This window comes from Cherax quadricarinatus, chromosome 57 (genome assembly GCF_038502225.1).
Source record: "Cherax quadricarinatus isolate ZL_2023a chromosome 57, ASM3850222v1, whole genome shotgun sequence".
NCBI classification, from domain to species: Eukaryota; Metazoa; Arthropoda; class Malacostraca; order Decapoda; family Parastacidae; genus Cherax; species Cherax quadricarinatus.
The window spans coordinates 8,633,331-8,657,804 of record NC_091348.1 but is presented as its reverse complement, the minus strand read 5'-3'; the positions used below and the strand labels follow the sequence as shown (position 1 = coordinate 8,657,804).

At 41.5% G+C, this 24,474-nt stretch overlaps 1 protein-coding gene across 1 annotated transcript in view; it reads left to right on the top strand.

Annotated features, from left to right (window-relative positions):
• The window catches only part of LOC128693385 (fibroblast growth factor receptor 4), a 144,303-nt gene that overhangs the window by 69,740 nt on the left and 50,089 nt on the right, over window positions 1–24,474 (top strand). The window contains exons 3-6 of the mRNA XM_070097279.1: window positions 15,684–15,927; window positions 18,181–18,328; window positions 18,634–18,816; window positions 22,464–22,620. Coding sequence (XP_069953380.1) covers window positions 15,684–15,927; window positions 18,181–18,328; window positions 18,634–18,816; window positions 22,464–22,620 — 732 coding nt within the window. The remainder of the gene's footprint in view (window positions 1–15,683; window positions 15,928–18,180; window positions 18,329–18,633; window positions 18,817–22,463; window positions 22,621–24,474) is intronic.

Below are 24,474 nucleotides of genomic sequence, written 5' to 3'. Positions count from 1 at the left end.
AAAAAGAGAGCAAATGAGAGCAGGTGAGATGTTATAAACAAATTTTGTTGAAAAGAAAAAGGTTTGGAGTTAGATTAATAAGTTGAGAAAGCCTAAGGAAAGAATGGATTTCTTAATTAAAAATAGGAGAGGAAAGTTATTAAAACGAGAGTTAGAGGGAATATTTTGAGGAACTGTTAAATGGTGATGAAGATAGGGAAGCTGTGATTTCGTGTATAGAGCAAGGAGAAATAACATCTTATAGGAGTGAGGAAGAACCAGTTGTGAGTGTGGGGGAAGTGCATGGGGGCAGTGAGTAGAATGAAAGGGGGTAAAGCAGCTGGAATTGATGGGATAAAGATAGAAATGTTAAAGTTAGGTGGGGATATGGTTTTTGAGTGGTTAGTGTTTTTATTTAATAACTCTTCCGGAGGGTAAGTTACCTAGGGATTCGCAGAGAGCATGCATAGTTCCTTTGTATAAAGGCAAAGGGGACAAAAGAGTAAAAATTATAGGGGAATAAGTCTGTTGAATATACCTGGTAAAGTGTATAGTAGAGTTATTATTGAAAGAATTAAGAATAAGATGGAGAGCAGGAGAGCAGATGAACAAGGAGGCTTTAGGAAGGGTAGGGGGTGTGTAGACCAAGTGTTTACAGTGAAACATATAGGTGAACAGTATTTAGATAAGGGTAAAGAGGTATTTGTGGCATTTATGGATTTGGAAAAGGCGTATGATAGGTTGGATAGTGAGGCAATGTGCCTGATGTTGCAAATGTATGGAATAGGTAGGTTATTGAAAGCTGTGAAAAGTTTTTATGAGGATAGTGAGGCTCAGGTTAGAGTATGTGGGCGAGAGGGAGATTATTTCCCAGTAAAAGTAGGCCTTAGACAAGGATGTGTGATGTCACCATGGTTGTTCAGTATATTTATAGATGGATTTGTAAGAGAAGTGAATGTTCGGGCGTTGGCAAGAGATGTGGGGTTAAAAGATAAAGAATCTAACACAAAGTGGGAGTTGTCACAGTTGCTCTTTGCTGATGACACTGCTTTTGGGGGATTCTGAAGAGAAGTTGCAGAGGTTGGTTGATGAGTTTGGTAGGGAATGTAAAAGAAGTAATTGAAGATGAATATAGGAAAGATTAAGGCGATGAGGATAACAGAATTAGGTAACGGAAGATTGGAGGGATAGAATATGGAGGAAGTGAATGTGTTCAGATATTTGGAAGTGGAGGTGTCAGCAGATGGGTCTATGAAGGATGAGGTGAATCATAGAATTAACGAGGGGAAAAAGGTGAGTGATGCTGTCAGTATAGCTACTGAATTCCCTTATATGTGTACTTGTGTAGTATATTGTAGATTGTATCGTGTATATATATATATATATATATATATATATATATATATATATATATATATATATATATATATATATATATATATATATATATATTTAGGCTCCCGGGTCAGTAGGCTCAGTGACTAGCATGTGTGACGTCACGTGACGTTGTTGTGAGCCCTTCGCGCCTGTTATCCTTCTCAGTTCCCTTTAGACCTACCAAGCAGCTACAGGCAGGCTGGGCCTCCCTCTTCACACTGCCAATATATGTTACCATCCAACAAGTGTGTTTAACTCCAACCATCACATCTCCTACGAAGCCCCACTACAGTGCATTGAGGAGTCTGTGGAGACAAAGAACTTTATCCATGTAAGCAAAGAGGGGAACGTATGAGAGTATAGTTATACCAATGTTCTTGTGTAGATGTGAGGCATTGGTTGTGAATGTTGCAAAAAGGAGAAGGCTGGAGGCAGTGGAGATCTCATGTCTGAGGGCAATGTGTGGTGTGAATATAATGCAGAAAATCCGTAGTTTGGAGGTTAGGAGGAGGTGTGGGATTACCAAAACTATTATCCAGAGGGCTGAGGAGGGGTTATTGGGATAGTTTGGACATGTAGAGAGGGTGGAACTAAATAGAATGACTTTGAGAGTGTATAAATCTGTAGTGGAGGGAAGGTGGGGTAGGGGTCGGCCTAGAAAAGGTTGGAGGGAGGGGGTAAAGGAGGTTTTGTGTGCGAGGGGTTTGGACTACCAGCAAGCGTGCGTGAACGTGTTAGAAGCGAATAGAGACAAATGGTTTTTAGGACTTGACTCATGAAGGGATTCAGGGAAACCGGCAGGCCGGACTTGATTCCTGGAGCATGGGAAGTACAGTGCCGGCACTCTTAAGGAGGGGTGTTAATGTTGCAGTTTTATAATTGTAGTGTAAGCATGCCTCTGGGAAGACAGTGGAGTGAATGATGACGAAAGTTATTCTTTGTCGGGTCACTCTGCCTTGGTGGGAAACGGCCTATGTGTTAATAATATATATATATATATATATATATATATATATATATATATATATATATATATATATATATATTATCACACTGGCCGATTCCCACCCAGGCAGGGCGACCCGAAAAAGAAAAACTTTCACCATCATTCACTTCATCACTGTCTTGCCAGAAGGGTGCTTTACACTACAGTTTTTTTGTAACATTAACACCCCTTCTGGGTCCATCTCTGGTGCAAATTGTGGGACCCATAGCCTCTGAGAAGTGGATAAAAAGGCTTCAAGGAAGAATATTTGGATTTCTTCCCGAAGCCATTTGAATATTCCACTTCCCCTACCATCCCATCTTTTCATTCTTTTTTACCAATAGGTATATTTTATTACATAATATAGTACAAAAGATTATATATATAATCACAATATTTATATTCAGGAAGTAGGAATTTTTTTCTACGTTTGCACATCAAATTTTAACCTACTCAACATAAGTACATAAACGAATCACGACAGATGATGGACATCTTGAAAGAACAGTGTTTAGCGTGACACGAGAAGAGAGTCCCTCAGGTGTGCTGGCTGTTGAGTCTCTCGTGTGCCCTGGGAGGGTGTTGAGTCTCCTGTGCCCTGGGTGGGTGTTGAGTCTCCTGTGCCCTGGGTGGGTGTATTCTCCTGTGCCCTGGGTGGGTGTTGTCTCCTGTGCCCTGGGTGGGTGTTGTGAGTCTCCTGTGCCCTGGGTGGGTGTTGTGAGTCTCCTGTGCCCTGGGTGGGTGTTGTGAGTCTCCTGTGCCCTGTGTGGGTGTTGTGAGTCTCCTGTGCCCTGTGTGGGTGTTGTGAGTCTCCTGTGCCCTGTGTGGGTGTTGTGAGTCTCCTGTGCCCTGTGTGGGTGTTGTGAGTCTCCTGTGCCCTGTGTGGGTGTTGTGAGTCTCCTGTGCCCTGTGTGGGTGTTGTGAGTCTCCTGTGCCCTGGGCGGGTATAGTGCGGGTAAGAGAGATGAAAGTGGTATTAAATAGGCGTCATTAGTGGCTGGTGGTGGTGGTGTTCGTTGTGGTGTCACCTGATAGTTTCTGTTCCCAACCTTGTTCCTGCTCACACCCCACACCTCTGCCTCCCATCCTCCCCACCCTTCTTTCTTGATCCTTCCTTCCTTCATTCTTTCATTCTCCGCATTCCTTTAGTTTCCCCATTCCTTAATTCTCCCTCATTCCTTGAGTCTCCCCACTCAGTCCTTCCAGCATGCTTTCTGCACGCAGTTTCCTCAGAGTCCGCCTGATTATTATTATTATTATTATTATTATTATTATTATTATTATTATTATTATTATTATTATTATTATTATAAAAAAGAAGCGCTAAACCACAAGGGCTATACAGTAGTCTGGTCCCTGTACACTTATTGAGTTACTATTTTTTGTATTCATTACACCCCTGCTTTTGATTGGGGATACTTTGCGCCATCTGCCAAGCAGATTGTGGTGTGCAATGCTATGTACGAGTACTGTACTTGTGACATGTTTCGAGAATCATACACTGTTAATTCTCGAAACATGCCTCCCATCAAGCATTAGAGGAATTACCAATAAACCCCTGGCTGCCTTCAAGAGAGAGCTGGACAGATACCTAGTCAATGCCGGATCAGCCGGGCTGTGGCTCGTACGTTGGACTGCGTGCGGCCAGCAGTAACAGCCTGGTTGATCAGGTCCTGGTCATGGACCGGGCCGCGGGGGCGTTGATCCCCGGAATAACCTCCAGGTAACCCAGGTAAAACCGTCACATAGTGACATGTAACACTTCTTGCAGGTGATTCGAGAGGGAGCTGGACAGATACCTAAAGTCAATATCTGACTAGCCGGGATGTGGTTCGTACGCTGGATTATGTGCGGCCAGCAGTAATAACCTGGTTGATCAGGCACTGACTCACCGCGAGGCCTGGTCATGGACTGGGTCGCGGGGGCGTAGACCCCCTAAACACCCTCCAGGTATACTCTAGGCATTGGTTGCGGCAGTAATTGTCCTTCATATCTAGTGGTAGATGATTGGCAAGGGATTGACAAGACTACTCCTGATTGGTCCTTTAATGGGGGACTCGTGAGATCCTACATTAAGGGCGGGGCTCATCCTTAGCAATCACTGAGGAAGGAACTGCCCCTAGCATATTGGAGGTCACTTATCTCTGGCAGCAGGAGGCAGCGTGAGGTCCCTACCATGGGAACCTCACGCTGACCTGACCTGACCACACCATAGGACCCCTCGGGATAGTGCCACCCGAGCTGGTCTCTCCCACCTCAGAGAAGGCCTTCTCCTCTCCCCCTCCCCTGAATATCTTCTATTACTTTGTGCCGCCTGAGCGCCTAGTTTATTGTGCACCGGTAGCTCATGCTGTGAAGGTGTCACAAAAGAACAGAATTACAGACGTCACCATAGTTACATCTTTAAAAATATTGTTTATATTACAGTTTCTTCACATGGATAATCTCTACAATACAATAGTAATATAAGGTATCTTATTACCATTAAAATCATTGGTGATTACTAAGCTACAGTCTTATCAGTAACAATTCACTCACCTAGCCGGTGCAAAGTGTGGATAGAATCAACATCATACATGAGAGGAGGATTACCAGTAGACCTCTGGATGTCTTCAAGGAGGAGCTGGATAGATACCTAAAGTCAGTGACCGATCAACCGGGCTGTGGTTCCTACATCGGATTGCATGTGGCCACCAGTAACAGCCTGGTTGGCCAGCCTTGATACACCGGGAAGTCTGATCGAGGACTGAGCCACGGGGGCCGGTCCTGGAGTCTACCTGGTAGACTCTGAACATTTGGTATGACTCACGAAATCGTAATGACACGATTGCAAACAAACCATACCCCGGCCGGGATTGAACCCGCGGTCAGAGAGTCTCAAAACTCCAGACCGTCGCGTTAGCCACTAGACCAGCTAGCCACAATAATATTCGTCCAACTAGGTATATTTCTACACCATAGGAAGGTTAGCACAGGCACCACTGTGACCACAAATGCAAGTTTTTACAGCCGAATCTCCAGCTAGCGTGGCCGTGACGAACTCTAGCTCAAGTCCCTTCACTGCCGTCAACATGACTCACGAAATCGTAATGACACGATTGCAAACAAACCATACCCCGGCCGGGATTGAACCCGCGGTCAGAGAGTCTCAGAACTCCAGCCCGTCGCGTTAGCCACTAGACCACTGGAGATTCGTCTGTAAAAACTTGCATTTGTGGTCACAGTGGTGCCTGTGCTAACCTTCCTATGGTGTAGAAATATACCTAGTTGGACGAATCTTATTGTGGCTAGCTGGTCTAGTGGCTAACGCGACGGGCTGGAGTTTTGAGACTCTATGACCGCGGGTTCAATCCCTGCCGGGGTATGGTTTACCTTTGGTATCTTTGCCGAGTTTCGAGTTGTACTCCCGCAGCGTGGCCCGGGGCCAGGACCTATTGTTTATTTGGACCTCTCTCTGAATGATTGGATGTGTGGAGACACTAAGGTATGTTTTTAATGTATAACCTTTTCTCTGGCCCCACACATTACATTTCATAAGAACATAAGAACATAAGAATGAAGGAACACTGAAGCAGGCCTACTGGCCCATGCGAGGCAGGTCCAAGTCTCCTACCGGCTTAAGCCAATGCACCCAACCTAGTCAGGTCAGGTCACATTGACTTAAGGGAGGAACACGGCAACCGATCTGGTAGCACAAGCTAATCAGGTCCAACTTACACCCACCCACACCCACTCATGTATTTATCCAACCTATTTTTAAAGCTACACAACGTTCTGGCCTCTATAACTACTTGGGAGTTTGTTCCACTCATCCACAACTCTATTACCAAACCAGTGCTTTCCTATATCCTTCCTGAATCTGAATTTTTCCAACTTAAAACCATTGCTGCGAGTCCTGTCTAGGCTAGATATTTTCAGCACACTGTTTACACCCTCTTTATTTATTCCTGTCTTCCATTTATACACCTCAGTCATATCCCCCCTAATTCTACGTCTTTCTAGAGAGTGCAGATTCAGGGCCCTTAGTCTATCCTCATAGGGAAGGTTTCTGATGCATGGGATCAACTTTGTCATCCATGTGATTGGCATCTCCATACAAACTGTGCTGCCATACAAACTGACCTTGTTACTTTCTTCACAGTTATGTTTTACCTGACACATTTCATTATGATAGACCATGGATCTGCTAGTTCCTGTCTGGACTGTTTTCTACTTCATAAGAACATAAGAAAGGAGGAACACTGCAGCAGGCCTCTTGGCCCATACTAGGCAGGTCCTTTACAATTCATCCCACTAACAAACATTTGACCAACCCAATTTTCAATGCCACCCAAGAAACAAGCTCCGAAGATAGTGAAGGAACACCGCAGTAAGCCTATACCTAGCATGAGTCTAGTGGCGATTTTTTTTTTTTTACATCTCTGAGAAATCAAAATGACACTCGAAATTCCTTTTATTCGATACTAGTTTTGCTAAGTCAACGACTTTTATCATGGTCCCGGAGGTGACGCTCCGGGACGCTGGTCACCACCAGGTTGTGTTTCATGGGAGGATGGAGAGAGGGAGGCAGCGTCAGTTTTCTGTTCACCATCACCACCAACGGCCTCCTCGTCTATGATGCACTCGCTAGTGTCACAAACACACTCAGTGAATTCAACTTAGGAATTCTAGAACATTGGAAGGTCGGGGAAACATGATCATGACTTGGAAAACATTCACCGTAACTGTTTTTTATTCTATTTGCATTGTTTGATATCGTAGGTAGTAATTCCAGTGAGTCGATTTGGATCCAACCCTTCAATTACTTTTCAGGTATGAATTACGAAGTATTTTTCTCGCATGTGTTCCGGGAAGTATAGTTTCAGGGACTTCAGGCTTTCCCAATAATTTAGCTATTTGACGCGCACAACCCGCACATAGGAGAGGAACTTACGGCGGGGTTTCGGTCCAAGTCGGAGTGAAACGTCGTCGTAAGCTCTTCTCTCCTATGCGCGGGTTATTTGTGTATTGTTCCAGTCACGATAATGTGCCTTTTTGCTCTTTAGTTACTTGAACTTGTTCGGTTAGTGAAAATTCTCTGTACGTTCTCCTTATCAACAGTCTTTCCTGCTGTAAGTGAGGCACTCCAGAGAAAACAAGTGCCATAAAAAGTATAAAATTTGGGTAGATATATGTATAGTTGTGAAGATTCTGTTTATCCAGCCTATTTATCCAGTGTTGCTATCTTGTGATAGAAACACTGTTGTGATCCTTCAACATAAGATACTCCCACAGCTTTACTCGTTAACATTTTTCTTCCACACTGTTGAATGGTTTGAGTGTGTCTCATATTCTGTTCAAGTTTATATTTGTAAAAATTTTCCTTAGCGGGTAACTGAAATTTGTCCTCGTTGAACATGTTTTGGGTAATGGTAAAATTACCGACAATGTTAGGTAAAGGGGCACAGGTGCAACTGATCGACATTTTATTGTGGCAACGTTTCGCTGTTCAGGCTTGACAAAGCTTCTGGGAGGCTAAACGTTGCCAAAGTAAAATATAACACAAGTTGCACCTGTGTCCTTTTATCTGACATTGTTTTTGTAGTCCACGGGAGGTCCTCGTTGACGTTGACTTGGAGATTTGCTGCGTCCAGATGCCATTGCTCTCATCAAATGATATCTTAGACGCGCTATGACTAAAAGTAGAGAACATGAACCTGGTAATACCTTGCTTCGTTCGTTGAGCAGGCACTAAAAAAAAAAAAAGTCTAGTTCACCCAGGCCATGATGGATATGTGGGCCAGCGAGAAGTCAACAGCAAGTGTGATTGAACAGGCAAGCAGCGGACAAGCATGACCTAGGGCCGGGCTGTGGTAATAGAAGTTGCAGATGTCATGTGTAGGTGATTATTCAGATAAAAATATGTAATACACTTAATTGGTAGGTAAGACACATAGGCAACAGTTAGGCAACTTTATTCCGAAACGTTTCGCCTACACAGTAGGCTTCTTCAGTCGAATACAGAAAGTAGGCAGGAACAGTAGAGATGTGAAGACGATGTAATCAGTCCATCACCCTTGAGGCTGAGGGACTGACAACCTCAAATTCTACGACTTCAAGGGTGATGGACTGATTACATCGTCTTCACATCTCTACTGTTCCTGCCTACTTTCTGTATTCGACTGAAGAAGCCTACTGTGTAGGCGAAACGTTTCGGAATAAAGTTGCCTAACTGTTGCCTATGTGTCTTACCTACCAACCTGTCGGTATTGTATACCATTTTGATGTTCAATACACTTAATTGTCACGAGTAATGAAAGTGATCACAACTACGACTCATCAGTGAAGCTCTGATCAGTCTTCAAGATCACAACTAAGACTACATCAATGAAGCATTGACCAGAGACCTCATGATCGCAATCATGAGTTATCTTTTAGGTCAGAATATGTAAGAAATATTGCCCAGACGAACCTAGAAACTCCCAGATCAACCAGGTTGTGATGGCTGCGGGCACAAACAATCTGGCTGATCAGACTTGGTCTCTGACCTGGCTGAGTAGAGCCCACGAAACTGATCATAGGCGTGCGATCATTGTTGTTGTGTTATGGTGGTGTGCTGTGATGACTGGCAATTGTGGTGACTGGCAGCTGTGGTTACGGGCGGCCGCTGGCCCCGGCCAGAAGTTTTTCTATGGGCGGACGGGTAGTGGGGTGGGCGGCCTCTCCCAGATGGTGCCCACATGTACACCCACGGCCGGAAACTCTTGCACATTTTTTCCCCAGCTCTCCCATAGAGAGAACTGGGCGCAGGAGAACTTAAGAAGCGTGTTAAACTGTTTAATAACATGGGGTAATCCTGAAGGACTCAAGACACTTGAGGCTCTGCGATAACACTCAAGAAATCAGTGCCTTTACTAAAGGATACTCTTCAAGGTATCTCGAAGTGTATGCAGCTGAGTTCTAAGGATTGTATATAATAGGAGAAATACTTGGGAAAATGGATTATTCTGTTCAGAAGAAAGCGCCTGGGAAGAGAAGGCAGGAGGCGGCAAGATGATATGCAGATTGAGGGACGGTGAGCCCACCACAACCGGTCTACAGTTGCCGCTCTTTACATTGCAAATCAGTTGGGTATGATCTCCAATGGTAGCACAACCTTCACCACCACGGACGGCTATTGGGTACGGGCGTAGAGAGCGGCAGTGGGATTGGCCGAGGCTGGGGTGACAAAAGCCAATCACAAGTAGCCATGAGAAATGATGGATGGAAGGCAGGTCAGGAACATGACAACTTTGGTGGCAGTCGCCCACAGCCCTCATCGTAATGCCATAAAATAATGCAAGAGAGGCGCCTCTTGGATAATATCTCGTTTTATCTGCTGCTGTATAATACACTCTCGTCAGTGTCATCTCCTTATCGACTGCTAATGAAGAGTGGGCGAGGAATGACCAGCCTGACGCCATGGTGACGCTATTTGCATAGGTGTTTACCGCCTGCCCACCCCACCTGTTCACTGCACATGCGACAACGTTCTTCGTGTTCTCCTTCAAGAACTTGTCTTTTGTGAAATTTATCATCCTCGTGAGATTTTGTTTGTGTCAAATATATTTTTGGTTTCATATCCGAATAATTTCCTGTAACTATGAAAGATATTGCTTGTATGGAGGTTTGAGAGAATGGTTATTTATAGTGTCCCCTCCCTGTCCCATTCTCCAAACCTGTATTGTGAAACACTTGACTTCGTGTGTATGTATTCTCTCAAGATCAAGAGAGTATAGGTAAGACCCTTGTGGGGTGAGCGGGGAAGGGATAGTACCAGGGCTTACCCAGTAGCTAATATGTATTCTCTGATTTGCGCTTGTGAAGTCTCGGCTCCCACCTGCACCTTCAGCTTCGTTGATCAACACTGCTAATGTCTGGATTCACTTGCCTTCACTTCACTTGCCTTTCAAATTATTCTATTTTTTTTTTTTGCATTCAGCCAACAGATAACAGAACCTACTAGAAATGAAAATACGTTAGATTTGACTTCCACAATGATGAACTAATCAGACTTCTGAACCTCGAGGTCGATAAACTCGGATCATGACCTGACTGAGGTGCCAACAAGCATAAATTCCTGTATAAACAACCTTTGTTTAGTAAATTTAATTTATACAATTCAAAAATTGACTGGACTGAAATAAACAATGAACTAACAAACATTCCCTGGGCAAATTGTCCTGAACATTCTTACCCCAGAATAATGTATGGAAAAGTTCAAGATAGAAACATACAAGGTCTGTTTAAACTAGACCCCGTTAAGTAAACCTTAAAAAAATCAGACACAAAGATAACTGAGAATTTTACAGAAGAAAAAACGTTGTCAGATAGCACGGGAAAAAGAAAACTTGGACCAATAAATTGGGATAGAACATGAACTACAGCACTCGCCAGACAGAAGCAAAACTAAAGACTTTAAACAAAAAAAGTGCTTCAGGTAACTCTAAAAATCCATTATTTGTACTACATTCAGATGAGATTCATACACAAAAGACAAAGGAGTAAAAAAAAAAATAAAGAACAGTCAGAATCAGGGTTCAGCAGTCCAGTTGATGTGTGAACCAGATAATTTCCTCACTAACTCTGCCCACCATACAAACATATCTGACAGCAAAAATATCTAGACTTCGGGGGGTAAAAAAAAAAAAAAAGAAATAGTATGCTTATGCACGCAGCACTTGCTCCTGATTGCTCACATTCTGTATTTGTAAAGAAATACAAAGTACATTAGCAGTCAGTGTTCCTTTTTGGAAGAGCTTACATTCAGTAAAATTCCAGAGGCCTTAAGAACAGTGCGGACGTAGCCCCTCTTCACAGAGGAGGCAGTAGAGCGGTGACAAAAAAAAAAATACAGACCAAGTGCACTGACATCGCACTGTGCAAAAGTCTTTGAAAGGATGCTGAGAAGCCAACTTATTCTCTTACGGAAAAACATGCCCTACACAACCCAAGTCGGCATGAATTTGGAGCAGGCAGATCATGTTTATTACCGCTGTTAGAACATGACTGATTATAGGCTATGGAAGAAAATCATCAGGCAGGTAAACTCCAGGTACACGGATTTTGCAAAGGTATTTTACAAATGTGACCAAAGAATGACAACACATACAAATTATATCAGTAGGTATAATACGAAAAGTAGTGAAACGGATATTTAAATATCCGACAAACAGAACACAGAGTAGTAAACAAAATAGCCTTAGCAAAGTAAAATAATCAGTATCCCAAGACACGATCCTAGCACCATTATTGCTTCTGGTCCTCATAGCAGCCGCAGCTTTACATCATCCTTCATGTACAATATCAAAGCAAGTATGAAAGTCGCCTCACCAGAAGATACAGTAAAATTGCTATCAAATATTAATGAAGCTCTCCAATGGGCAATTAAAAAAATAATGTTCTGTGGTGGTAAATTTCAGTTGCTTAAATAGGAGAAGAATGAAAAACTTATAACGAGCACAGAGTACAAAACGCAGGAGGACTAAAGAAGAATAATGTTACATGTGCTATTTACCTAACACATTAAAATAATTACAATAAAGGGCAGAACAATGACAAGATGGACAGGGCACGTTCTCGCGTGAAGGATACTGCACTTAAGAACATAAGAAAGAAGGAACACTGCAGTAGGACTACTGGCCCATGCGAGTCAGGTCCAAGTCTCCCACCGGCTTAAGCCAATGCCCCAACCTAGTCAGGAACACGGCATCTAAGCTAGTAGCACAAGCTAGTCAGGTCCAACTCACACCCACCCATGCATTTACCTATTCTATCTTTAAAACTACACAACATTTTAGCTTCTATAACTGTACTCAGGAGTTTGTTCCACTCATCCACAACTCTGTTACCAAATCAGTGATTTCCTAAATCTGAATTTTTCCAACTTAAAGCCATTGCTAAGAGTCCTGTCTAGGCTAGATATTTTTAGCACGCTATTTACATACCATTTATTTATTCCTGTCTTCCATTTATACACCTCAATCATATCATCCCTAACTCTACACCTTTCTAGAGAGTGCTGATTCAGGGCCCTCAGTCTATCCTCATAGGAAAGATTTCCGATACATTGGATCAACTTTGTCATCCTACTTTGTACATTTTCCAGAGCATTTATATCCATTCTGTAATACGGTGACCAGAACTGTGCAGCATAATCAAATGAGGCTTAACGAAGGATATATAGAGTTGAACAACCTGAAGACTCCTATTATTTATGCTTCTCGATATGAAACCAAGGATTCTGTTTGCTTTGTTGCGAACACTTATGCACTGTTGTTTTGGTTTTAGATTACTGCTAACCAGAATTCCCAAATCCTTTTCGCAATCCATAATATTAAGGTCTACATTATTTAGTTTATATGTGGCATGGTTATTTACCTGTCTAATGTTTAGAACTTTGCATTTATCTATATTAAACTGCATCTGCCACTTCTCCGACCACTGCATCAGTCCATTCAAATCTTCTTGGAGTGCTCTAATGTCCTCGTCAGAATGAATTCGACGGCTTATTTTGGTGTCATCGGCAAACTTGCTATTGTCGCTATTTATTCCCTCATCTATGTCTTTTTTGTAGAGTGAACATCAAGGGGCCCAACACTGACCCCTGTGGAACACCGCTCGTGACGCTTCCCCACTCTGATTTCTCCCCATTTATGCAAACTCTCTGCTGCCTATTTGTCAACCATGTCTCTATCCAGGAAAAAAATTCTCCTATTCCGTGTGCCTCAATTTTCCTCAATTGTCTCTGATGTGGGACTCTATCGAAAGCCTTACTTAAGTCCATATACACAATATCTATCATATTCATTACCATGATCTACCTCCTCAAGTACCTTAGTGAAAAAAGTTAATTAAATTCGTAAGGCGCCCCCATCTTATTCCTTATCCTCATATCAGACATAAACAGAGATATACACCACAGCACCGTATCATCCTTTGCGGATGATACTAGGATCTGCATGAGGCTGTCATCTGCCGAGGACGCGGTTAACCTCCAAGAAGATATAAACAAAGTTTTCCAGTGGGCAACGGTAAACAATATGATGTTCAATGAGGACAAATTCCAACTACTCCGTTATGGAAAACTGGAGGAGATAATAACTAGAACAGAGTATACTACTGACTCCGGCCATACAATAGAGCGGAAAAATAATGTAAGGGACCTGGGAGTAGTAATGTCTGAGGATCTCACTTTCAAGGATCACAACAATGCCACGATCGCACGTGCAAAGAAAATGATAGGATGGATAATGAGAACTTTCAAAACGAGAGATGCCAAGCCCATGATGATCCTTTTCAAATCACTTGTTCTCTCTAGGCTGGGATACTGCTGTACATTAACATCTCCATACAAAGCAGGTGAAATCGCAGATCTAGAGAGTGTACAGAGATCCTTTACTGCACGTATAAGTTCTGTCAAGCACCTTAACTACTGGGAACGCTTGGAAGCACTTGACTTGTACTCGTTGGAACGCAGGAGGGAGAGATATATCATAATCTACACTTGGAAAATCTTGGAAGGAATGGTCCCAAATCTGCACACAGAAATCACTCCCTACGAAAGTAAAAGACTGGGCAGGCGATGCAAAATGCCGCCAATAAAAAGTAGGGGCGCCATTGGTACACTAAGAGAAAACACCATAAGTGTCCGGGGCCCAAAACTGTTCAACAGCCTCCCATCAAGCATTAGGGGTATTGCCAATAAACCCCTGGCTGCCTTCAAGAGAGAGCTGGACTGATACCTAAAGTCGGTGCCGGATCAGCCGGCCTGTGGCTCGTACGTCGGACTGCGTGCGGCCAGCAGTAATGGCCTAGTTGATCAGGCCCTGATCCATCGGGAGGCCTGGTCGTGGACCGGGCCGCGGAAGGAACGCCCTTTTGTAAAACCGCGCTGAGATTCGTTGATTAATTTATGCTTTTCAAGATTGCCACGAATTGCCTCGGCAATTATTGATTCCATAAATTTCCCCACTATGGAGGTTAGGCTTGACTCACGAAATCGTAATGACGCGATTGCAAACAAACCATACCCCGGGCGGGACTTGAACCCGCGGTCAGAGAGTCTCAAAACTCCAGACTGTCGCGTTAGCCACTGGACCAGCTAGCCACAATAAGATTCGTCCACAGTTGGTCACAGTTGTGCCTATGCTAACCTTCCTATTGTGTAGAAATATACCTAGTTGGACGAATCTTATTGTGGCTAGCTGGTCCAATAAGATAAGATAAGATAAGATTTCGTTCGGATTTTTAACCCCGGAGGGTTAGCCACCCAGGATAACCCAAGAAAGTCAGTGCGTCATCGAGGACTGTCTAACTTATTTCCATTGGGGTCCTTAATCTTGTCCCCCAGGATGCGACCCACACCAGTCGACTAACACCCAGGTACCTATTTGCTGCTAGGTGAACAGGACAACAGGTGTAAGGAAACGTGTCGGAATTTCCACCCGCCGGGAATCGAACCCGGGCCCTCCGTGTGTGAAGCGGGAGCTTTAGCCACCAGGCCATCGGGCCACCTCATGGCTAACGCGACGGTCTGGAGTTTTGAGACTGACCGCGGGTTCAAGTCCTGCCCGTGGTATGGTTTGAGGTTAGGCTTATTGGTCTATAGTTCGAAGCTAAGGATCTGTCACCTGCTTTGAAAATAGGTATCACATTTACCATTTTCCACTTATCTGGCACCATGCCAGTTTGTAGTGATATGTTGAAAAGATTAGCCAAAGGTTTGCTAAGCTCCTCTTTACTTTCCTTTAGAACCCTTGCATACAGTTCATCAGGGCCTGGGGATTTGTTAGGTTTTAATTTATTTGTCTAAGGACTATGTCACTTGTGACCCTAATCGTGCATAGTTTACTATCGTCCTGTTCTACATAATTTATTATTTCTGGAATATCGCTAGTATCTTCCTGTGTAAAAACAGTTCTCACAGCTCCGTTCAAGGCAGGAAAGTATCAGCTGAAAAATGTTCAAGAGATCGTTTACTGCCATTTGAAGAGCCGGGAGAGCATTTAAACTATTGGGAATGCCTCGTAGTATATAGAATGTCTTCTCTAGAGCCAATAAGAGACAGATACCTGATAATATACACCTGGAAGATGGTCGCCGAAGAGTGACGATCCCCGGAATTATTAACATATTCACCATTAGGAAGTATTGCGTTTTCCTGTATCTTTCGGTATTTTGTATATTATAAAAATCATGTTTATAATATGTATAAAAACATTTTAAAGAATTATTTAATTACGTGATCTGGAAAACAGCTAGGAAGTGAGCGAGGGTGAGGGCAAACTGCAAATGTTACCCGTTTTTGTGATTTGTCTTGCAGATGAGTATGATTATGATGTTGGTGAGGACGGTAGTGTGGGTGTGGAGGCAGTTGAGGACAAGATGGAGGATGGCTACCACAGCTACCACAGGCAGCGCAGGGTGCTGCTAGGGGACAGGATTCGTCTCAAGTGTCGCCCAGATGAAGCACCTGCCACACCCACGGGCCTCGTCTCTACCTGGTACTTCAACAACGTGCCGCTGGACCAACTCCAAAATCCACGCCTCAAAGTCATGGCTAACAGGTCAGTAGATGTCTGTTAGTTTATTCGCCATGGAAAAAAAATGACAAACGCTGCCACGCCCCCGACACTGCATATGTTAAGGGGTTCGTTAGAAGCGATGGTATATAGAAAAGAACTGTTGTGGAGGCATTGTATTGATTATCGAAACCGTATCACTGAAATTAAAACATTCATGTTTTCTTTGATCTTACAGGATCAATTAGCAAGAACTCATCTAAAATTAAGTCTTTTCCAAAATTTTCTCTTTTACATTTAGATATATTTTTTTTTCATTTATGTTGATATAAAAATTAATGATTTTGTACCAAACTAGCGCAGTTTAATTTAGCCTAATCCAACTAAATATATTTTATATAAGCTTACAATAACTTAATAATAAACAAACACAATTAATTATATTTTTTTCGTTAGATTCAGAATGATTTTTTAGAAATTATTGCATACACATTTTTCTCTTGCCCTATTTGGCAAGAAGTGCATTTTTATTAAGCCAAAATAGCAAGTCTTACTTATTTGGGACGACATTATATATATATATATATATATATATATATATATATATATATATATATATATATATATATATATATATATATATATATATATATATATATATATATGACATAAAGGTAGGGAAGTTTTTATTGCATTTATGGATTTAGAAAAGGCATATGATAGAGTGGATAGAGGAGCAATGTGGCAGATGTTGCAAGTATATGGAATAGGTGGTAAGTTACTAAATGCTGTAAAGAGTTTTTATGAGGATAGTGAGGCTCAGGTTAGGGTGTGTAGAAGACAGGGAAAATACTTCCCGGTAAAAGTAGGTCTTAGACAGGGATGTGTAACGTCACGATGGTTGTTTAATATATTTATAGATGGGGTTGTAAAGGAAGTAAATGCTAGGGTGTTCGGGAGAGGGGTGGGATTAAATTATGGGGAATCAAATTCAAAATGGGAATTGACAGTTACTTTTTGCTGATGATACTGTGCTTATGGGAGATTCTAAAGAAAAATTGCCAAGGTTAGTGGATGAGTTTGAGAATGTGTGTAAAGGTAGAAAGTTGAAAGTGAACATAGAAAAGAGTAAGGTGATGAGGGTATCAAATGATTTAGATAAAGAAAAATTGGATATAAAATTGGGGAGGAGTATGGAAGGAGTGAATGTTTTCAGATACTTGGGATTTGACGTGTCGGCGGATGGATTTATGAAGGATGAGGTTAATCATAGAATTGATGAGGGAAAAAAGGTGAGTGGTGCGTTGAGGTATGTGTGGAGTCAAAAAACGTTATCTATGGAGGCAAAGAAGGGAATGTATGAAAGTATAGTAGTACCAACACTCTTATATGGATGTGAAGCTTGGGTGGTAAATGCAGCAGCGAGGAGACGGTTGGAGGCAGTGGAGATGTCCTGTCTAAGGGCAATGTGTGGTGTAAATATTATGCAGAAAATTCGGAGTGTGGAAATTAGGAGAAGGTGTGGAGTTAATAAAAGCATTAGTCAGAGGGCAGAAGAGGGGTTGTTGAGGTGGTTTGGTCATTTAGAGAGAATGGATCAAAGTAGAATGACATGGAAAGCATATAAATCTATAGGGGAAGGAAGGATGGGTAGGGGTCGTCCTCGAAAGGGTTGGAAAGAGGGGGTAAAGGAGGTTTTGTGGGCGAGGGGCTTGGACTTCCAGTAAGCGTGCATGAGCGTGTTAGATAGGAGTGAATGGAGACGAATGATACTTGGGACCTGACGATCTGTTGGAGTGTGAGCAGGGTAATATTTAGTGAAGGGATTCAGGGAAACCGGTTATTTTCATATAGTCGGACTTGAGTCCTGGAAATGGGAAGTACAATGCCTGCACTTTAAAGGAGGGGTTTGGGATATTGGCAGTTTGGAGGGATATGTTGTGTATCTTTATACGTATATGCTTCTAAACTGTTGTATTCTGAGCACCTCTGCAAAAACAGTGATAATGTGTGAGTGTGGTGAAAGTGTTGAATGATGATGAAAGTATTTTCTTTTTGGGGATTTTCTTTCTTTTTTGGGTCACCCTGCCTCGGTGGGAGACAACCGACTTGATGATATATATATATATATATATATATATATATATATATATATATATATATTACACACACACACACACACACATATTCTTCATTGAAGCCTTTTTATCCACTTCTCCGAGGCTATGGGTCCCACAGTTTACACCAGAGGTGGACCCCATCTATAATATATATGTATATATTATTTATGACAATCAGATTGTGGCCTCGTCTGCGTGTAAAGACAGTGAAGAAGGAAGACGATGGTGTGTACTCATGCTGGTGGAGCAGCTCAGATGCTGGTCATGGCTGGGTCAACTTCACCCTTATAGTACAAGATGAAGCTCCTACACCTACACTACCTCAGGTAGGGAACACTGCCTTACAACACCCTAGATACAATAATTCATAACACATAAGCTTGAGAGAAAAACTGAACTACACTTTGATTGGTGGTAATCTTTATGGTCCAAAACCAAAGCATTTTGTTTTAGATGTATCTAGTTTGTTGGTTAGCTGTGAAATATCCTAAGTTTGTCGAACAGTAATTTCTCAATACAGTAACAACAACAACAATAATAGTTTAATCGTTGGCGTATCTTAGATAATGTGCGTTTTATGGCATTTTATTGAGACGTTTCGTCCACCAGGAACTTTATAAATTTTTCAGAGAATTTATCAAATCCATGTCTTCACTATATTGTTTTAATATATTCGAGTATATTCTACCTATACACGGGTGTATCCTGCGTTTGCGTCACTCATGATAAACTGCCAGGCCTGGTAAGGTGTGGAGGTGGAGCTGAGCTCAAGTGCCAGGCTCGAGGACCCAATCTCAACACAACCTGGTTCAAAGTGAGTTGAATATTTGTATTGTATTTTATACATATCATTTTTTTCATGTATTTTGATTCGGTGTGTGTCATCCCTGTTCTGAGTATTGTAATTTGTGTATCTATTCATTTAATATATTTTATTGAAAGTATTATGGGAAAGCATTAAGGACAAATGTTTGTATTCTAATGTGTGGGTTGACTTTGGTGAAGGGATCTTGATCCAAAGATCAAACCTGATTGCTTTGTTTACTAGGCTCTGTATAAACACTAGCGCTTCTGTATAAATTGCACAAGCTCACACATCAACAGTCTGTTATCGTTGAAACTCCTCATATATTTTTTCTGCCCCACTTTTTTGTAGTTTGCATTTTATCCCTTCTTGGGGCAAATGGTCATAAAATTAGAATTTTGAACTGACCTCCCTATAGTGGATAGAGTAACTCAATATAAGGTCAGTGAACCCATATAAATGGAATTCTGATGGTTAGTTTTCAAGCAATTGCTAATCAGCAAAGCCCTAATTTATTATGGCCTGCCCGTTTAAGGGAGTATAAATTTGGATGTTGCAAACTTGCAATGGTTAATAAAACAGCAAATAACTATGTTTTTTAATTTATTATACAAGTAGACAATATAAAAAACATAAATGGAACTTGTATCCAAACCTTTATTAGGTATTAGAAAAATATAAAAAATTAACCAAATTGCTACATTGACACATTGCAGAGGGATAAAATTTTCAAGTCCCACATTTCTGAATTCCCTGAGAAAGAACAGTCATTGTATATTACTAATTGCTAGAATGGAAGGATATGAAGCAATTTTTATCCTTTATGCATAGATTTACTTTGCATACGGAACAGTAAAATGACGATGTGGTATAATTGTTCTTGTTGCTGCAATACTTACAAGTACGTACCTTGCCTCAGTGTCATCAGGCCTTATTGCATATTGGTACTGCTTAGCAACTGACAATTGCAAGCTTGGCAAATCATTAGTGTCACTATTGGAACTACTTGTTGAAGCTCTTGTAGTTCTGCTGGTGCATCCCAACTTATTTCCTTTGGATCTTGCAGTGATAGAGATATCATTCCTGAAACTCTTCAGTGGCCTGAACTTGGTATTGAGTGATTTACAATCATGGCAGGAAAGAAGCCATGCATTCACAACAGCCAGATCAAGAACATAGGCAAACAGCCGCATGTACCAACGTTTAGATTTCATAGGTGTTTTGTGTAGATGCAGTGACATGTTACTTTAGTCAGTACCTCCCATGTGTGCATTATAGTTCTTGATGACTGTAGGGCAATGGACCTGGCTTCTGTTCTTTGTATCCTTGTTATATCTGTCAACAAGAATCACAGGATTAACCCCCTGATCATTTGTCACTAAAGTCACAACTTTGTTGTCCTTCCATCTTACAACAAGGATACCATCATTGGTGCTTTGGAAGTCTGAAGTGCCCCTGGGCACATTGCTCTTTTCCATTTGTTTGACAGGAACCAGGTTTGGCATAACACATCTATTATCACGTACTGTTCCAGTGTATCTGCAGCTATACTTGTCTTTTAGTACCTTGACCAATGGTAGACCTGAAAAGAAATTGTCAGCATAGATTGCTGATGTATTTCTTTGATAGTGGTTGCAAGTACCAGAACAATCTTTGAACTTATTGGCAGTTTTGTTTCTTCCTGTGGCAGCTTTATGGGATGGCTGTCAAAAGTGGGTTTGCCTTGATACATGAGTATATCATGTATAAATCCATCTTCACTTGCACGACAAAACAGTTTGAAACCCCACTTGTCTGGTTTGGTTTTGATGTACTGCCTTAGGTTTCCAGCAGTTTTACCCTTGAAAGCAACCATAACTTCATCAACAGACTGCTTGGGTGTAGCTGGAACTTTCAAGCAAGCATTAGTTAGTGCAGTGTAAAGTGGCCTGACTTCTGCAACCTGGGGTATCGTCAATGTATTTGCCCAATAGTCTTCAATGGCTGGGTATGAATTAATACCCATAAACAAGAGAATACCTATGAACCTCAAGATTTCTTCAGAATCTGTTTTTTTGCTTGGGATACAAATTTGTTTGATATGTTATGTTGTCTCTCATGTCTTCAGTAAAGAAATCAGTAAAATATTCATATGGAGACCTAACTGCAACAGGCTTTTCATGTTGGTATTCAGGCAAAGGGTCACTATGGATGTCACCATGGGTCCAGCTGGGGTTACTGTCAACAGCAAGCTCATCATGAATATCTTCATCAGGAATCTCCTCGATCCTAATATCTTTCTTTTTCTTGACTACTTTATGCTTTTTGGCTGGTGTTTCTTCCTCATCATCACTTGACACCTCTGCATCTGGTGGCAAGTATTCATCACCACTTTCAAGCAATTCTGGGTCATCTACCTCCAGTTCTGAGTCACTTTCCTCCAAAATGCAGACATATTTTGACTTGGTGTTGGAGGGCTCACCATAAAACAATTTCTCATTGATCTGGAAGGACAATAAAAACGTTCTGTACACATCCAGACCACTACAAAATTCATATAAGCAATAGAAATATTTTTTTATAAATATTTATTTACTGAAATTGAAAACTGGCCCTAAAAGGGCAGACCAACATTTTTTGAGGCCTCTTTTGTTGCCCTTTTTTCATTTGCATGGTACACTCATATTTTGCTTCACATATATATATATATATATATATATATATATATATATATATATATATATATATATATATATATATATATATATATATATATATATATATATATATAGGGTAGGGGAAGTGGAATATTCAAACGGCTTCAGGAAGAAATCCAAATATTTTTCCTTGAAGCCTTTTTATCCACTTCTCCGAGGCTATGGGTCCCACAATTTACACCAGAGGTGGACCCCATTCTAATATAAAATTATATATATATATATATATATATATATATCCAAACTATTTATTTACGCACTAGACATAACAATCAGTACTTACCGACATTGTAGAGGATAAAATCCAAGGGTATTTGAGACTCACTAGATGAGAAAATGTTACTCTCGGCAATGGCAAGCTACAAGTGTTTACATCTTGGTATCTCAACCAATGGTAAGCGAGAACAGGACGCCACCACTTAGCTGAAGTGACTCAGGGAAGGATTGTGATTGGTCAGAAATAAAGAACAGGAATCTAGATGCGCAGCACGAGTAGGATGACACTCGCAGAAAAGCATGTGCTCGGGCCCACAAATTTTAAGGGCTGCCCGATAAAGGGTTTGCATTTATGATTCCTGTTGATGGCTAAGTCATCTTTGCTGCATCTCTTCTGCCTTAAATGGTTGTTACTATTATGGAGCACTAAACTCGTAGGGATTATACAGCACCTGTGGGGGGGATGGAAAGTATTCAGGCTCAATTCAGGGAACTGGAGCACAGATCCAATTCCCTAGATCAAGAGCCCCTCGCCAGCATCAGGGAACCTCCCTTGAGGGGTTCTGTCTTTGAAGTTGAGGGACCACAGATAAAACATGGTACTCAAAAATGTTTTCTTTTTTTATTCACCTTTGTCTTTCTCACTTTCTATTATCCACAGTCACTACTGAATAGTAAACAACAAACCTTACATGCTATAATGAAAATAATTTCTAAACTAATGAATCGTGCATTTAATTGTAGGATGGTGAAAAACCTGCGCGTCATCTTGGTGACGTACGGATTAAAGGAGCCACACTCAAGATGGAAAACCTCGTACCCACTGACTCTGGCAACTACACGTGTGTGGTCAACAACGCCCATGGCTCCATCAACCACACTTACGTTTTAGAGGTTATTGGTGAGTAAAACTATATATATTTTTCTACACCATAAGAGGAATCATAAGCTTGTAGACGTAATGTAGAGGACAGATGTGAGGATAAAAAAAAACAGGGCAGCAAGCAGAAGAGCTACGAATGACTATGTTAGATCACAGAAACATTTAAAAATACTTTAAAACAGTTGTTTTACACATCAGTTTTACATTCTAAGATCTGTTACAATCCTACCTCAGCTCATTTTAGAACCCAACCCTATCTAAGATATACTACCACCTTCAGGATGCAACCCACAACAGTCGACTAACATCCAGGTACCTACCTACTGTTAGGCGAACTGGGACAGCAGGTGTAATGAAACATGCCCAACGTTTCCGCCCGGCTGGAGATCGAACCACGGACACTTAGGTTCGGTGAAGAGTTTCTTAATGCAACACAAATGAGAGAAGACAACTTGTCGCCATGTTAAGCATGTCAGCAGTTTTACAGAAAAAAGGGAAAACTAAATTGGACAGAGTACCGCTAGGGAGAGATATAAACAAAATATTTCAAGAATTCTTCTACAGCATATGAAAGTGGAATTGAACAACTTTCACGAAAAAATGGAATCAACCAGCTTATACCAACAATAGAACTGAACAGCTTATACAAAAATGGAATTGAATACCTTGTACCGAAAACTGAAACCAGACAAAGCAAATGATAAAAAGCTGGAAAGCTATTGAAAAAGTAAATTTGGAAATAATACAGAAAGTTCCCTTCAAGATGGAATCTGAAAAGTTCCCCAAGGCGTGATTAGCCGGGCTGTGATGCTAGCACTAATAGGCTTGAAGATTGAGACGCTTATGCAACAGTTGTGATGAATGGTTTTGAAAACCGACAAGTTGAAGATTGAGATACTTATGCAACATCTGGGAATCTTTATTGAGGAAACGTTTCGCCACACAGTGGCTTCATCAGTCCAATACAAAGTAGAAAGGTTTAAGGAGAGGAGGAGTTTGAGGTAATCAGTCCCTCAGACTGGAGTCGATGTGTTCAGTCCACCATTCATCACAACTGTCAGACACTGCATCATCATGGGATCTTGATACAAAGAATTCTTCAAAACTTGTCCAACATTTGGACGACGACCTACTTCGACTAGTGGATGGTACCACTATGACCTGCCCTCCTCCTGCTTCACCTCACCTGACTACAGTATATAAGCCACGTCTACGGCCCTATGCTGTACATTCTACAAGATTGATGGACTGAACACATCGACTCCAGGCTGAGGGACTGATTAACTCAAACTCCTCCTCTCCTTACACCGTTCCACTTTGTATTGGACTGATGAAGCCACTGCGTGGTGAAACGTTTCCTCAATAAAGATTCCCATATGCTGCATAAGTGTCTCAATCTTCAACTTATGCAACTTATGGGAATCTTTATTGAAGAATTGTTTCGCCACAGTGGCTTCATCAGTCCAATACAAAGCTGAAAGGTGTAAGGAGAGGTGGAGTTTGAGGTAATCAGTCTCTCAGCCTGGAATAGATGTGTTCAGTCCATCAGTCTTGTGCTTCCAACAAGATTGATGCACTGAACACATCGATTCCAGACAGAGGGACTGATTACCTCAAACTACTCCTCTCTTAACACCGTTCTACTTTGTATTGGACTGATGAAGCCACTGTGTGGCGAAACATTTCTTCAATAAAGATACCCATGTGTTGCATAAGTGTCTCAATCTTCAACTTGTTGGTTTTTAAACCATTCATTATCAATAGGCTTATTAGAGGCCATCCATCAGGCGGCAAGAATAGTGGAGACCAATGACCCCAGAGAAATTGGTAAAAATTTTTGCTACAGTAGAAATTTAGGTAATCGTTTTAGGT